The sequence below is a fragment of the Pezoporus occidentalis genome, unplaced genomic scaffold, assembly GCF_034315485.1.
Source record: "Pezoporus occidentalis ecotype Australia unplaced genomic scaffold, CSIRO_AGI_Poc_V1 ctg13, whole genome shotgun sequence".
In the NCBI taxonomy this organism is placed as follows: Eukaryota; Metazoa; Chordata; class Aves; order Psittaciformes; family Psittacidae; genus Pezoporus; species Pezoporus occidentalis.
In genome coordinates, this window is record NW_026913103.1 from 14506140 (window position 1) to 14523965 (window position 17826).

At 36.1% G+C, this 17826-nt stretch overlaps 1 protein-coding gene across 5 annotated transcripts in view; it reads right to left on the bottom strand.

Moving 5' to 3' along the window:
- FBXL4 (F-box and leucine rich repeat protein 4) overlaps positions 1-17826 on the bottom strand; it is a 62760-nt gene that overhangs the window by 23340 nt on the left and 21594 nt on the right. For all 5 annotated transcript variants that reach the window (XM_062608450.1, XM_062608453.1, XM_062608451.1 and 2 more), the window contains exons 5-6: positions 14392-14636; positions 6120-6333 (exon numbers count right to left, since the gene is read on the bottom strand). In XM_062608450.1, coding sequence (XP_062464434.1) covers positions 6120-6333; positions 14392-14636 — 459 coding nt within the window. The remainder of the gene's footprint in view (positions 1-6119; positions 6334-14391; positions 14637-17826) is intronic.

Sequence of the window (17826 nt, forward strand, 5' to 3'; positions counted from 1 at the left end):
TAACACACAAAATACGTAATATACCATTTCTGGAAACTAAGATTGGATCTAGACATCTATAAAGCTATTCAAGTTGTTCATCTACTTTCTATCTCATCTATTTTCACTTCTCTTTAACTTAGTTTTCAGTTAAATAAAATGTTACTGAAAATGGCAGTTACTGAAAATGGCAGGGAATCACATACCAAATTACAAGTAAATGATGGCCAAAACTGTTTTATGCTTAAGTCCTCCAGCTCCCTGTACTATGTGGTGTCCTTTCATGAGGAAGCAAATAGAAGAGGTCACCTCACTCTTTACGAGGTAGTTTTTGTGGCAGTTTTTAGGAACAACAGATACCCATGTAGTCCCAGACAGAGATAACACCTGAAACCCTCCAATCATTTACTTTGCAGAAATGCTTATACCTCTTAAGCAAGCTTTCTTTAGCAATCCTTTTCTAGTTTTTTCCAGAGGAAAAAGGCTAAGCTTTGCAACTTCCTGCAACTTAGGAAAGTATGTTACCAAGTACGGTAACCTTATACAGACACCTCTGCAGAGTACCATACATATCAAGAGAATCTCAGTCTTCTGTAATTATCCTCATACCACAGCTACAAGCTAAGAAAGTTGCTATTATGCAAATTTCACTGACAAGAAAAGTGTGGCACACAAAAACAGTGAATCTCACAACTGGCCTCTGTCCTGGCCACAGATCAGGACAAAGCTCATGGGTTAAGTCCTCCATTAGTGCCATCAGCACCAAGGCACAGAACCACAGAAGAGCTGAACATTGGGAAGGACTTCCGGAGACTGCTTAGGCCAGCCCACTTGGCTCCAGCTCAGCCAGCCTCTCCAATCAGGTTGAAAAAAAGCTGCCAGCAGATGTAGGAACCAGTCCTTTTCACATTTTTCAACTGATGTTTGCAGAAGGCAATAACCCTCCACCCTACCCTTTACTACCACAATCACAAATGTATTTAAGTAATGCTTTCTGGACAGAGACATTAATGCAGCAATTTTCATTTACAGATTCAAAATAAATATAGCATCAAAACCCCTACCCTCTAAACTGGCAAAAGAACAGGAATTCTATTCTCCCTCAAGCATCCATCAGCTATCATGCTGGAAGACAGAACACGGAAAGAAACACTGGAATTGAATATATTTGTTAAAAATCAGCTCCCCCCTCAATGTACTCAGATTATTGGACCACTTTTGAGATTAAAAATTGGACAGCGATACAACTTTTGCCTCCAAAACTTTATAACATGTGCCTAAAATCAGATGTAATATAAAATTAAAAAAAAAAAAAAAAAAAGCATCAGTTAAGAGAGAAACGTGAGTACATGGAAATAGGGTGAAATGAATCTTATTAATAATGAGTGCAGATGTAGCTTCTAAAAAGTCAAAACACTTGCCTCCTCACAAATAGGTGCAGTGTCATTTGCAAGCTGGGAGTCAGGATATACAGGGGCACCTTTTTGTTCTCTACAGCTACTTGACAGTGCTAGGGACATAGCAGAGACTGAGATACAGCAACATGGCAATTACTGAACTAATTCAATGAAAGTGGTAGTCTCTGTAGTTAATTCAATTACTGTATTTTGGTTTTGCTTCATTTGGTCAAATTATGCCCCTGCTTATGCCTGCAAATCTGTTTCACATCCTTGCTCTTTCCCCTCTTCGCACTACAGGCTCAAATGACCAAATTCAGCCCTATGAGCCTGACACAGGATCAGAAGGCACCATCAGGGCCCTGTACTGCAAAATTATTCCCCATGGGCTCAACCTCCTTCCAAGGAGGTTTCACTTTATAGCTACAGGCTTTCACCTTTTTTTTTTCCTCCACTAGTTGCTTGCAACTCTTAATCCTAAAGATTTGTACCCAAGCCAATGAAATTCTGTCCAAGCTGAAAAACCTCAGACAATAGCTCTCAGAAGTATAACATGACCCATAACAGGTTATTTCTGAAAATGGCAGAAAAATTTTATGGCAACATTAACTCTTTCATTGTTAATGGCATAAGAAAATAAGAACTGTTGTTATAATTACTGTTAAGATTCTTATGCCTCTTCTTGGTATCTTAAGATTTCCAGTGTCCTCTGTTAAAGTTACCCAAGTTCCAAATTTGCTCTTGGTTAAAGTTATCAGAGATAATTTATAACACAACACTTGCTTTAAAATGTGTGCGCAAAGTCCTTTGACCACTGTAATTTGATTTAAATTTAGTTCATTCTGTATTTCAATTACAATCGTAATACAAACTTTAAAAACCTTTTCTTCACACATTATCAAGAATCTAGAATATCATGCAAGATGAAATACGTAATTTCACATTAAAACTTAAATCCAGAAATAAGGAGACTGTCAAGTTCTCCTACTGTAATTGTGGCTTTGGTTTCTTTAAAATGCAATTTTAGCTGCATTATTTATATGAATGGAATACTTCATGATAAGCATTGAATCAAGATAATATTCATACACAAACCATAAAGATGTGCATAGCCAATTACTGTACACAATAATACTTCCATTGTTCATTGTTTACTTCAAATGTATCAATGCCAATAAATGCTTAAATTATGCCGTGAATACATTCTCAATGAATAAATATTAAGGAGTCATGTATCAGTAAATACCAAAACCACCAGCACAAAAATCCAACGTCTATAATAGTGGTGTTGAACTAGCAAAAGTTACATTTATAAAATGCCGAGATTAGTTTCTCAAAGCAAGTTATAAATTATTTCAAGCATACACATAATCAAACAACCCTTAAGAATGACGCTTTTAACAATGAAATAAAGCATTGGAAAAATGAGCTGCACTTTGTGGGGAGGAAGATAGCAATGCAGACAATTTATTATTTTTTTTTCCTTGTTCATCCTGGAACAAGTTACTGAAAGTCACTGGACTTCTCTTCTTGTAACACAGAGGCTGGAATAATTCAAGGGCATTGGAAGCTTCAATTAAGAGGTTTGAAACCGATTTTGTACACAGAAACTTGCACTCAGTAAGTCAAGGAAATAACATTATATACGGCCTTAAGAACCAGCAAGGTTAGGACCAAAGAGACCAGAAACTCCTCCAGATGGTACAGCTATCTTTCAAAATAGTAATGCAGTGCAGTAAGTAGCAGAATATCATAATTGCTCATTTCACTAAAAATAGAAATTTAAAAATTGAAGCTTTGATTACAAAGGCAATGGGAATATTTTTAAATACAAAACTTATTAACACCCCCACCCCCCCCCCCCAGCTAATATAACAAGCAACTCTCATATAACAGAGACAGAACTTTAACAGAGGTCCATAACACACATCAGCTCTGGTTTTCCCACCTTCTGACTTTTGCTTAATAGTCACATACTTGTTAGCAGTTAGTTTTCCTTAGCAGATTCATGGCCTCATATTCTTTTCTCTGAGCAGGTCCAGTTGGCAACAGTACAATGCCAAGCTCTAGATTAAGCATTAGCATTGCTCCACTGTTTGCTTCTCAGCAGCATCAGTAATGAAGACGCAGCAGTAGCAGAAATTTCACAAAAATCAAGAACACAGCTGTGTTACAGTTCTTTGACAAGTTTTAAAGAACTGTAAATCACTTCAGAGCATGCTTGATCAATCTATACTGTCTTTTTTGCATCTAGCCACCACTTACTACCTAGCACCTCTGCACCAGCTGAAGAGTACAGAACGAATGATAGCCTATTTTGTATAGAAAACTAAAGGCTTGCATCAAGAGAAGCTAATGTTGGGAAAAGCAATGTTATTTCTACAAATCTGTGACTTCTGTAACTCTAATCCTCTAATTCAAATCCTATACTACATCTTTCCTGTTTACTCTTCCCCCTGGGATTCACAATGTACATTGTTAAGTTTTACCTGTTTAAACTTCTAGAAATTTCTCTTCCATGGCTTGTCAGAAACAGTGCCTTTTGTTTACACTTGTATATAAAATGGAAGGGCAATCCTAAGTAAGCTTGATTATGAATGAATGTTCCTGTCAGCTACAAGCAGATGCATGTCCATACACACAAAAGACAGAAATGAATCTTCACAATTTAAGGGCTTAAAGTCAGACCTACATTCAGTCTAATTTCAAGCTCTGTTCAGCAAAGTGATATCTGAGACATAACAGTTACCAATCATTACCAATCAGTTGGGGCTGTTCAGCCTGGAGAAGAGAAGGCTGCGTGAAGACCTCATAGCAGCCTTCCAGTATCTGAAGGGGGGCCTATAAGGATGCTGGGGAGGAACTCTTTATTAGGGACTGTAGTGACAGGACATGGGGTAATGGGTTAAAACTTAAACAGGGGAAGTTTAGATTGGATATAAGGAAGAAGTTCTTTACTGTTAGGGTGGTGAGGCACTGGAATGGGTTGCCCAGGGAGGTTGCGAATGCTCCACCCCTGGCAGTGCTCAAGGCCAGGTTGAACGAAGCCTTGGGTGAGATGGTTTAGTGTGAGGTGTCCCTGCCCATGGCAGGGGGTTTGGAACTAGATGATCTTAAGGTCCTTTCCAACCCTAACTATTCTGTGATTCTATGATTTCTGGAGTACACCTCAGCTGCTGCACTATTACAAGCATGAAGTCTCAAACTTTAGAAGTTACCTGAGCAGAATCAAGAAGATTATGATCAATCTACAGTAGGGGAAAATAATTTGAAATTATACAATCATTACCTCTGATACAATGATCTTCCTTGGATCTCAAAAAGCTTTTTGAATTAGAGCTCACAGTCAAAATGAGGTAAGTGGATTTGTCAAAGATTTACAGAGAGACTAATGATATAGAAACAGAACAGATACACTCAAAGTACTGATTCAGCTCTGTCAAAAAGGCACTTGAAAGCAGGGCTCACCAATTTATTTTTGAGTTTAAAGAAAATGATAATTGCTTCAATATACGGAGCAACTACCACAAAGTACAAGTTATTGAGGGGTACTGGCTTCATGGTGACTGCCTACATACCCCACAGCAAATGCCAATCATTCCAGATAGTCTGTCCTTTAACTACCTTGCATTACCAAATTACCATCACAGATGGTAAATGAAAATAAGGTATCCTAACTCGGATGCCTTGGACATCTAGTAGACAGAACCTACTGTTCCAGCTTCAGTTCTTCTATTATTCTGCAGGATAACACCTCACACAATCCAGTGTCATAACTTTACTACTGTCTACCAAAATCATAAGCAGAAATAACACACACAAGTGAACTCCTCTTAAAAAGTTTAACCTAGAACTAAAAGCTAGCCTGCAGAAACATGGGCTTTTTCCCCTCCATTCTGGCGTTCTACTAAGCAATAGCTTTTGCAACAAGAGAAGCACAAACATGAGAGCTTCCATGTAAACCAGAGCAGGAAGGTTATAATACATGAGTAATGTAGCTAGCGAGAAGGAATGGAATTGCTTCTGATTCAATCTACTGAATTTACTAGAATACAACATTTGTAAAATGAAGTAAAGTAAAACAGTCTTCTCAACTGTAGTATGTAAAACCATTCCATCTCAGCTAGGAAATGTGTTGCAGCAAACAATAATAATGTTGATTCAAGCAGTGGAATAATTGTACAAAGAAGTCATTTTTACTCTGTAAATGAAAAGTATTTAAAAAAACCTGTGTTTCATGTCTCAAACGCTCCTAATATATGAAGACACTAGGCATCCAGTGTCAAGTAACAAGTCGTTCTAAAGGACAGAATGTTGAGAATTGAAGTTACTAAACATGATCATTTCCCAATTATATTGCCAAATACATCCTGTCTGAAGTATACTTAAAAAAAAAACACAAACAAACCAAACATAAAAGAGAAAAGCTTTCAGATCTGTGATTTTACTATATTCCTTAAAACAGCTGGTGAAAAGTCACTGCTCTCTCACGCAACTTAAACAAGTTAAAACATGCAGACCTTTTTTTGTGGGTTTTTGTTTTGTTTGTTTTTTTTTTTTTAAACCCGGAAACTATTTTGAAAATAAAAAAAGTCCTGTTTCTTGAAACTACCTTTGAGTTTTCTGAATTTACCTTGGAATGCAAAATTCTAAATCACTTCTTAATTAACAAAGAAAAAAAAATAAATACAACTTAACCCGACTGAAAGTATTTATTGCAAAGGTTAAAATACTTGTTCCTACCTCCACCTTTGTTCGATAGAGAATGAGACGCTTTAGGCTGCCCACTTTGGCTATGTGGTTGAAAGCCTGAGGTGGTATTTTATCACATGATGAGAGATTTAATTCCTGAAGATTGGGACACATTTCAGTAATGACCTCCAAGCATGTTTCATTGAGGAAATGGCCACAGGACAGCTCAAGACGTATTAGTTCAGAGCCACAAACTTTCAAGAACCTGTAAAAAAACCCCATATTTTAAGTGAAAAACAAACACTTTCAGGTGAAGTTTTAACAGTATTCAGACTCTAAGCATCTAAACCAGGAAACAGTTCCTTTCAATAATGAAAGGATTACTGACCACAGCTCTTGTATCACCTCAGTTAATTAACAGAAAACATGATTAGGTCAAAGTAAATTAATCACAAGCTCTCTGAAGAAGTTACTTTTGAATCAAATCTCTACAAATCCAGAAGAGACCAAAACAATTAGGTGTGTTGAGTTAGAGAGCAATGTTAAAAACTCAAAGTCAGTCAAGACTGTATCACCAACATTAACTTGATACTGTACATAACCTAGATATTATACAGTATTTTGTACAAAAGAATATTTTACTGCAGAAGGGTATATAATGCTGTACATGGCATAAGGAGGCTAACGTCACTAAAGCAGTCTTAAGGAAACAATTCTACTTTGAAAATAAACTGCAAAAGAATCATCAGGGGTGAAAACAGTACAGAAAGGGATTTTTATGACACTAATGTTAGTCTTGAAAACCCTGTTTCAGTTTAGAAAGTCAGAAAATGCTTCATTCCTGGTGTTTATTCTGAGACAATGGAGCAAAGTACAACACAGATAATGTCTGAAATGGTTTTAAAACAGTTCCTCAAAGCCAATGGCCTGCAGGTTTCCAACAATAATCTCATACTTACCTCAGAAAAATCTGCAAAAGTAAAAATGAGGTTAAACAAACACTTTTAAATTAAAACATTCAAGAGAAGTGTTTTAAGACTGTTAAGACAAATATCCTGTTCCCTTCATTAACAAATAAGTCAAAATCAACACTTTGTAGCTGTTCTAAGACACAGAGATTCCTAAGGGTTATTCCACATGACTTTCACTGGAATTATAAAAAAACTAAGATACTGAAAGACAAAATATCCAAAATTTTGGAAACTGATGGTCTGTGCATGAATTATACTGTCAGAGATCGTGTCACGAATACAAACTCTACTGTATCTAATCCAAGCTTTAATTACACACACATAAGCTTGTTCCTTTTTATTGCAAAGATAACCTTCAAACTGTAAATCAATCACAAACTGTAAATCAATCAAACTGCAAATCAATCCTGAGTACAGTGAGTTTACCTAGACTGGTAAGCCTTCTTACGGGAGTGTCAAAGCTGAAATGACGACAATTCACAACATTAACATCAGGTATTTAAACATTATTGCTAGTCTAAAATAGCAGTGTAGAGTTCAGCACCGCCACGGAGAAACACAAGATCAAAATCCCATGGAAATCAAGACAGAGACATAGAGACATACAGACTCATTGCTGATTACCAATTAGCCAATTCTTCTATTTAACGGGTATTTTAACAATATATTAACACAGCTTCTTTCATCAATAAATTATCAGGTTTGTTTGTATGGTGATATTTTCCATAAAACCTTGTCAGTCATCACTTATTATACCTCTAGCTTTTAATTTGCTAACAGATAAATATTTTATGAATTACTCCATTACAATAATGGATGTTAGGTTAACTGCCATGCAATTTAACAGGGCTTTGCTGTTACAAATGTTCGTACAGATCAACATTTTTCTCCTTCTAGGACTATTAAAAGTTAACATTACCAGGTCAGTACACCCAGTTACCTCCCTAGACTCAGAGAAGAACTCTAGGCTCACCAGCCTGAAAAATTACTATTCTTATAACATTTTATTTTAATTCATTACACTTGAAACACACAGGCAGAGCATACACAGCAACAGCAATGAGTGCTGCACTTCATGACTTTGCTGCCTTTTTGGGAAAGGTTATTTAGGAGACATTTAACACAGAGGCAAGGGTGTAAGGGACATGGAAAAGGGTACAAGAATGAGCTGACAGACATGAATAAAGATGCACGGAAACAAAAGGAGGAATTTGAGCAAGTCACCAGTAAGCACAGAGCAGAGAATATCGGGCAGAATTGCAGAGTTTTCTGAATGATCCAGAGATCCCAGTCTTCGTTTGCACTAAACAGGCTGCTCAGGACAGAGATTTTTGCTGATGTCTTTCTACATGGATATCCAAAACCACATGGCAAAGTAGAACATTGGTTCTCATGCTTTCAGAACAAATGTGGCATGGTTTTCACACTACTGAGACTTACCAGACGCTGCGTGCCTCTCTGACTTAGCTCATTGGTAAACAACCAACCTCCCAAAAAGTACCTTCTACCCAAATCAACATTTCTTCACATACTTCTTTAATCACTGAAGATTGACTGGTTCCTGTTTTTAGTCTCTATTCCTTTCTGCACAATCATCCATCCCTTTAGTTTTTTTTTAATCAATATTTTATACACACAATTTCTGAAGTTATTTCCCTTCATGTTTGTTATGAAATACAACTAAACAACCTAAACTAATGGGAACATGCACATCTATTTTGCTAGACACTAGCAAAGATTGGGCCTTTCCCTCAAAGTCTGTCCTCATTCCAGACTGCAGTATTTCAAGAGTCTTGGGTGTTTGATGGGTTTGGGTTTGGTTTTTTTTGAGGAACTGTGGTGGTTGTTTTTATTTGTTTGGGGGGGTTTGTTTTTAATGAAAAAATAAAAAATAAAAAATTAATCTCACTTTCCATCACCTTCTACCTGCTTTTAAGAACTGCTGCTCATTCTTCCTCCCCACTACCCCCAACTTCAGGGAAGTAAGTTAGTCCTACTGAAATCTTTCTAAAACATCAAATATATCTATTAGGAGTTAAGACACTGTTTGGTCATGGTCATGATAAACCCCCTTGACCGTAGGGTTAGTCTATTAACAAATTCCAATCTTGTAATTCATGTCTAAGCATACTGCATGAGCCAAACATGATCCAAAATTAAAATACCAAGGTAAGAGATAGCACCCTTCATGTCAGAACTGGCTGCATAAGACCTCCTAAACAGAATTCCCAAAATACCTTTAGACACATGCTTGTGAGGGTGCTAAACACACCACATTTGCTCCAACGATTTCTAATGGAACTGCATGGATCCAAAACCTAGACTTCACTGTTAGCTTAATGATCTTCACTTAGTCAATATCCCATGGCTCAAGGTTACTGAAAATGCTTCAACAAGCAGGGATCAGTCCAGTTCTCCCTCATCTACTAATCTTCCTAAACAGAAATAGCTACTTTGTATAATTGTACTCCTTTAATATAATTATCCCACCAGTTTTCAATCATTCTGATTTTATCAAATCTATTTTCAATTAAAATGTTATATACTCATTTTGTAGTCACTGACATATAAACCACTGCATTTGGCGTGGCAGAGACAGGAAGCAATTTCCATTTATTACAGGGATGGATAGATTTTTTCTCTTTAGCACTTTCCTTTGTAGTGTTTGTTACCTTACAGAATCGTAGAATGGTTTGGTTGGAAAGGACCTTAAAGATCACCTAGTTCCAACCCCCCCTGCCACCATCCAACATAGTTTCAACATCTCCAGGGATGGGGCAGCCACAGCTTTTCTGGGCAACCTGTTTCAGTGTCTCACTACCCCGACAGGGAAGAACTTCTTCCTAATGTCTAACCTAGACCTCCCTTCAGTCAGCTAAAAGCCATTCTCCTCTGTCAGCTTAAAGTCATTCCCCCTTTTCCTGTCACTACATGCCCTTGCAAGAAGTCCCCCTCAATGTAAGCTATTCTAATCGTTACAATGTTATTTTCCACTCTAGCATGTATTACACTGTCAACCAACCTTAAAACATTACATGCAAGCGGGGTGAATATTAACTACATGATCTTGTGCTTTTCTCAACACAGATGAAACATTTTAATAAATCATGCAAAACAAACATGATCACTTAATCTCAGTTACAGCAACTCTAGGTTTTACTAAAAAGCTGTGGAAATTAAAGCAAGACACAGACATGGTTCTTAAATTAAGAATCAGACATTATTCCTATTTTTCTGTGACTATTTGATGCATGTTTCAGTAATTTCTCTGACCTTCCTGCTAGCCTGATTCACAGCAAGCCTCACCAAGTTAAACATTGTCAAAATACACCTCTATTAAACAGCACCTAAAGCCTTCAAATGTTAACAACAAAATTGCTGAATAAGTATTCCTGGATGTGCTTGACATGCAAACACTGTATGACTAACTTGAAAATAAAACACTATCAATGCCTTTTCACAGTATAAAATGTTAGAAATGATAAAAATCTTAATACTTCAGATATTTAAGCAAAAGAGTTTAAACAAGCTAATGACATAATCAGCGACAGAAAGAAATCTGCATGCAGAATCTGTCATGGTCCTTGAGCTGTTTAAACCTCAGAACATGTATTCATCATCTTGATACTCAGTACACCTTCAGTCAACTTGCCACACTTTTCTTATATAGGTCTTACCCTCCCACACTGATACTCTTCTGGCAGGAAGAAAATCACTGTACCTCTAACGCCAAGAGAAATGCAGCGCTGCTTATGTAACACTTGCTGTGAAATCTTTGCTATTCCCTGTCACATTGCATTCCAGACACTTGAGACTGCTCAGATACTCAACTTCATTTGTCTTTGACTTTTCCATGCACTTTTAGTTCAATCCAAATGCTAAAATTTAGTTAATTTATATTATACGCTGAAATGAAAAATTTACAGTAGTCATTTTTAGCCCTGAGGAGTAGATGTTATCAATAACTTAAAATACCTTCAGCTTTGCCTCGGGATGTTCATATGCCTGAAGCATTCTATCTTCTCATGATTATACAGTATTAGCTTCAGTCTTAAAATTACTTTTTTTGAAAAAAAAAATCTATTTTAATATCTTTCTGCAAGAAAATATATACTTTCAACTATTTTTTACAATCATGTCTATATATACCTTTAAAAGGAACACACAAATTTACACAAGCTACTTCTTTTGAAACCACAGATAAAAACAGCTTGGAAAGGTATTTGCCAAAATAAAATTCAAGTAATACTAGCATTTAAACATGAGCTGACTTGCAGAAATATTAACCTAAATTGTACAGTTGTAAGAATGAAACTAACTTTACCAGTTTTGAATTCAACAGTGCCAACTGTAACACCAAATGCTGAAAAAAAGTGCAAAAATAAACAAAAAAACCCAGGTCCTGTAAAGTGAAATGCTGTTATCTATGAGGATAAGGTATTTTGGTTTTAGCATCTTGCAATTTCTATACTGCCATAATGTGTAGTGTTTGTGAAGTTATTTACAAATGTCACTTAGCAAACAATGTTTTTTCTCCCTGAACGGACCAATACAGGTGGGGCTTTTAAAAACAGCATAATAGAGCCCTTCAAACTGTTAGAACTTCTAGGCAGAATTCTCTTGGCAGCCGCTCCTGGCTGCTTATGCAGCAATTTAACACAAATTGGATAAACCTGAAGTACTGGAACAAGCAATTTAGGCTTGTTTCAACTCAACCTCAAGTTATGAGAGGGCTTTTTCACCAATTAAATCCAGAATAAAAGATGCAGCTTGGTATGCTATCAGCTTTATTTAGAAATTTCCTTTGCAGAAAGAAACAGAAAATACCAAGACCAGAGAGGAAGCCAAGAAGAGCAGGATAAAGAGAAACCAACAAGCTGATTCAGAAACAGTCATGCAGTAGGCAGCAAGAGAATATTTTACACTAATAAACGTAGGGGTACTTGTCTTCTACTGTTATGTAGAGAGACAGAAATATATAAGTATTTAATTTCTGCAAAGGACAATTACAGATTAAGTTTTTAGTACCAGTTAACATCAGCAGGTAACTGATAAAAGCAGCAATGTACCCTCCCTAGCCAGCTGAGAGCATCATCTGCAATACTCATATGCTGAAGAATAAACTGAAAAAAAATTTTAATTATGAAACAGAACTCCTAAGAAAGTCAAAGTACCTCCGTTCTTTGGAAACTCTGTTTTGTGTAATACCTCCCAAAAGTGAGGCTGGGTGAGGAACATCTAGAAGTTCAAAAAAAAATTATGGGATTTCATGACTACATGTTCTGGATGCTGCAATATCCACATGGTGATGGCATCTTGATGAAAGTCAGGGCAAGAGAACTAAACATTACTTGCCAGATTTCTCCTTTGAGGAACACCATCTCTTGCCAGGAAGCTACTTCTTTGAAGAAAGTCACATGAATGCTTTTGAAAAGCAAGTGTTGTTCTAAGAGGTCTCCTGTATTAACACATATTTGAAAGCAATGACCAGCAAATTTTCCTTTCTTGGAAGCTAGCAAATTCAACAAACATATACCCAAAGGAAAATTTGTGTTTGGAAATTTTACTAGAAAAGACACTTCTACAGAACAAAGAGTTGCAAAACTATTTCTGTATAAGGAAAAAGAAAACTTTCAAAACCAAGCCTAGTTACAGTGGAGAATTTTTGATTCAGAAGTTAAAATTCTGAGAAGTCACACCTGAAAACTATTTTGCTTACAACTTTGTTTCAAAAATCTATGATTGAACTGCAATTCCCATTCCCAGACTGCACAGCTCTTCCAAGAAATACTTTTTCCTAGAAATACAGATAACTTCACAATTGTATCAACGGCCAAGAACACTTTGTTACAAATAAATATCACCATTATAATGAATATAAATTGACCATGTTTATTCACTGGTTATTAATAGTAAAAGAATGACTACCTATCATTTTAAAAATGTTGACTACACGTAAGTGCTGCTATGAGTTCAGCACTATTTTTCAGTCCTTTAGCAATAAAGTTTTTTTCAACTAACTGGAAGTCAGAAATGCCAGAACTGCAAAGCTTATAATTCTCTGAGTTTGGAAATTCATTTATTTGAAAACCTGCATGGTCAAAACCAAAATAACCCAAAAATTTAAAAACATGCCATGAAGATGCACATATTTTAAATGTTCAAAACACAAATTTAATAGCTAAGCATCAGAAAGCAAGTACTTTGTGATTTCAGAGATGAATTCTCAATTAAAGCTTGCATATTTATGATCTGCATAATGTATCTAATATGAAATCCAAATTTAGGAGAAATGCTTGTACCCCATTTAACAGCTAGCTGGTGCCTATCTATTTTATCCCATTTAACGACTAGCTGGTGGCTGCCTCCTTTTCCTACCAACAATCACAAAAGATCTTAGGGCTCCTGGATTATGAGCTGGAAGGTCAGGAAAGCAACATTCTCATCCCAACAAAGTATTTCTTCAAATTATTTTGCTTCCCCAGGGAAGGCACCCCGGCAAAGAAAATCAAAAGTCTGAAAACTTGATTTAACCTTTTATTCAGAAAACAAATGAGAGCTAAGACAATTTTTTTTTAAATATATATTAAACATTTCTGTTTCTTATCAGTCAAGTTCTGCTTTCACCTGCCACTGCTGATTACCTCTTAGTTGAAGCAGCAATTTTTGCTTAAATGAAATGCTTTGATAGATGTTGTTTAACTAATGCAAATGAGCAAAGAAGCAAGAAACGATATCTTAAGAAAGCAGAGAACACGGCTGTTATACAGAGAAGATTCCCTGTGAATTTGCTATTTTAATGACCTAAAGCACAGTCAGCTCAATGGAAGATGCACAAGCAAACCCCCCATTTCCCAACAGGACTAATGTTTTAAATCATTTTTATGAAAATATTTGCACTTACATTGCACTCCAGTGATTACTTAGGGCCCACACCTTGTAAACATGCAGTTTATTACTGCACCATTCTAATACAGTCCTACTGATGACTCATCTGTACAAAAAACAACCATATTTTCTTTCTGAGATAGACTTTTGGACAGCTTGGTTCTAGTGGAGTTTTTTAGAAGCCCAGAAGAAAGCAAAACACTGCTCCCCCTTGGAAAAAGCCTTTCAGTCACAGGTGGTTTGGCACATGCAGACTCTACATATGGAAATGCACTTCAGCTGCTGTATCCAGAATCTCTTACTGGTTTAGCTCTTGTCTTTTCCTATATCATAACAATCACACCTTTTATAGCAAATCAAACATTTTTTGTCTTTTAATACTGTTTCAGATACTTAGCAGAACTACTGTGCAGCAGCTCTGCAAACAAAGCTTATCAAAATACTTCTGTACATTTAGCACTGACCTGCTAAATCCAGAAACAGAGATGGCTCCCCTGTTCCCAGTCCAAGATAAATTCAGCCATTGGATGAGAGTGCAACGAGACTGCAGGTATTCCAGAGATGTGTCATTAATCCTTGCCCAGTAAGGTTGTAAACTGAGATGAATGTACTGTAGAGGATCACAGCAATGTTGATATAGTAGCTTACAAGTTTGCGCTAGTCTACACAGGTCTGGTACTGTAAGATGACTCAAAATCAACTGGATGAGCTATATTAAAAACAAAAAAAAGTCACAGATGGTCATACAGCACTTGAAATGTTAAGAGAAAACCAAAAAGAATTAAGAAAAGATGTTCTGGCTTCAAAGAAAAGTAAACCCTTTTACTTAAAAGTAACATGAATAAATCATTGATTAACTATTAAATAGGACTGCACTGCCTTCTCAATTTGATGACATTAAACAAGAAAGGAAAAAGCAGATCAACGTATGAAAGTGACAGGAAGCTTTCAAATTAAAAGTTTCTTTACCCATGCTAATTTAAACAGTGATATATATGTAAACACTATGTTTACATATTTCCCTTCACAATGTCTGCACTACTGTTGATCAGAACACTGAATTTTCTTTCTTCTGTGGATTCGTTTTTTAAAATGGCAGCACATTTGCAGAGTACATGGAAAAACAATACCATGTCCCAGTTTCCCCACACCTTGAAATGATTTCAGATTTATTCCTCTGCTCCTAGCTTAAAAAAACAAAACAAAACAAAACAAACCCAGTATTTTGTTTTCTACCTTATATCCTCTCCCATCCATGCTGGACTATGCAACTAGGTGAAAAAATTCAACATTTTCAGATCTTTTACAAAGTAATCTCTTCCTTGCTGTAATACTTGGAGAGCACTTTTGTTCTACGCCAAAGTCAAATCTGAAAGGCAAAGCGCTTTTTTACCTGTATCAGATTGAATCAGTTTCAGAATAACCACCAGCCCTTCCGACTAGCACCGCTATACATGTTTTTGTAATGACTTATCTCCAACTCAGAAATCAAGAAATATCCCGTCTCTTATCACGTCCTGTTTTCCTTTCCAAGGGAAGATCAACAAACACAGACACATATATACTCACATCAGGAAATAACAAAAACACTCAGCAAAAAAATCTCCTTTAGATTAGGAGTTGAGAGGAAAGTGTGCTTGAAAAATGAGATCTAAAAATTAATGTTTACTTTACCAGAGCTGTCTTCAACAGCTATAAGTACCTGCACCAAAGTTATGTAACTAAAATTGGTGAAGTGTTCTCAAGCAGAGTGGGAAATGATAACTCATTGACATGAATCAGTGTAAATAAAAAAAAAAAACAAACCCCCCCAAACAAAAAACAAAAAAACCCACCACCACACACCAACCCCCATCAACACAAACAAACCCTCAAATCAGCTTAAACTGGAATCCTGTGGCCCTTTCAAAATACCATGTTTTAGTTTGATGTCTTTACAAGCATTCATAAGACAAACCACTCAAAGCCAGAATAAAATGCCTGATATAAAATGAAAATGAATCTTCTTGTGAGATGCAAACAGACTGTACTTCCAATGAACCAGTTTATTATGCAGTTAGCTTCCGCCTCCCCTCCTCCCCCTTTCATTTTTGGAATAGAAGAAATAAGAAAACAATCCAACTTCCTGCAAAATGAAAAATGCTACTTCCTACTCAGCTCCAGATTTAGTATTTAGATTTCAAACACTATCTACAACTCCTCAAAAAATTTAACTTCAACTCCAACGCCAAAATGCATATACTCCAGTTTCTCTCCAGCCTAATTTCAAGTCTTCCCTTCTCCTTACTCCAACTTTCACCTAAAACCAGACTTTTTTGTCTCTGCAGGTGCCTGAAACTCTCACCTTAGCTTGATGCAAAAGATCTGCATAGACATTTCAATGTGACAGCAATATATACATACATATATATATAAAATATATATCCACATATAATAAATGAAGTTGACATATTAATCAAAAAAGTTTGCTGCCAATTGACATTTAGGTTGTCGGCATTTTGATATCTGAGAAAGTGCAAAATAACATGGAGCTAACAGATACAATCCCAAATTAGTATCTTGATTTTTGGTTGTCTAAAGCCCATACTTAAGCTTAAAGGTTGCTATGTACAGTTTTGTCTGTCATCCTAACAGTAGATACCCAAACACATACCTATTTTTCTAAGGCCATCAATTAACTTCAAATTATCTGCAATATTCTGAAAGACAGCTTTAAATTCTTGCAATCTTTCAGCTATTCCATACTCTATAAAACACCCAAATATTTATGAATGGTCTTTTCCCTCAGACTTTTCCTGTGCTTATGTAATAAGTTTTCTAGAGCAGAGAGCTCAGCAAAGGCTGCCAAATTAGCTAAATTTATGTCTATGACTAATGCAGTAAAATAATGCCTGATAGAAACAAAGTAATACAAATTTTGTTCAGTGGCAAAAAAAGTTACTTTGTAACTTTTGAGCAGTAAAGATAATGGTGAATGAAATTATAAACGCATCACCAATGTCCCTTTACACTTCAGTGAGTATTTCATAACATACAGAATGTTGCAATCTTTCTACACCCTGAGACGAAATCCCTTCCACATGAATGTCTTGATCAGAAAAAAAATAATCCTTTTTTACTAAAATTATACTACTTCACAGTATCTATAATGAAAAAATACAATTAAATTACAGTACTGTGACATTACTATGTAAAGTACTTTTTTTCTGGCTTTTGATTAAACAAAGTACCAAACCTACAGGCTAGTAGCCATTAATCACCCTTAGTCTGGTGTCTGTCAAATTCATTTTTTATGTATGTATATCCTACCACAAAGTACAATTTGACACCTTAATGAGTATGTGACATGACGTGCTGTACTGTGCTACACCGTGTTCATGGTGATACAAAGAATGCTACAGAATTGAGTATCTGCTTCAAAAACTACTTTTGTAACACAGTTTCTCACGAACAACTGTTTTCACTTGCATTTATGAAAAATTATGGCAAGCATTATTTACACTTTCTTATAAATCAGTAAAAACAAAGATTAATGGAAAAAATACAACAGAGTGTGCAGAAGAAAACAAAACAGAATTTATACATCACTTTTTGAGGCTGTGATGGACCAAAACAACTTTCTTTCCTGTTTCCAGGGCAAACACGGAGCATGCCAGCTTTAGAGATGTGGTGAGACCAAGATCCACTACCTCGAAAACCTCCAAAACCTGAAAGGTTTCCAAATCACAATTCTCTACAATTCAACCAACAGCAGTATGCAAATTCATTGCTGTTTGAGCACAGAAAAGATTCTGATTCATATCTGATCTGTGCCTTATTATCACCATAGTCCCTGATTGCAGCGTCTTACATATATGCATACATTTTGAACTACCAATTAAAAAATATAAGTTCTTAAG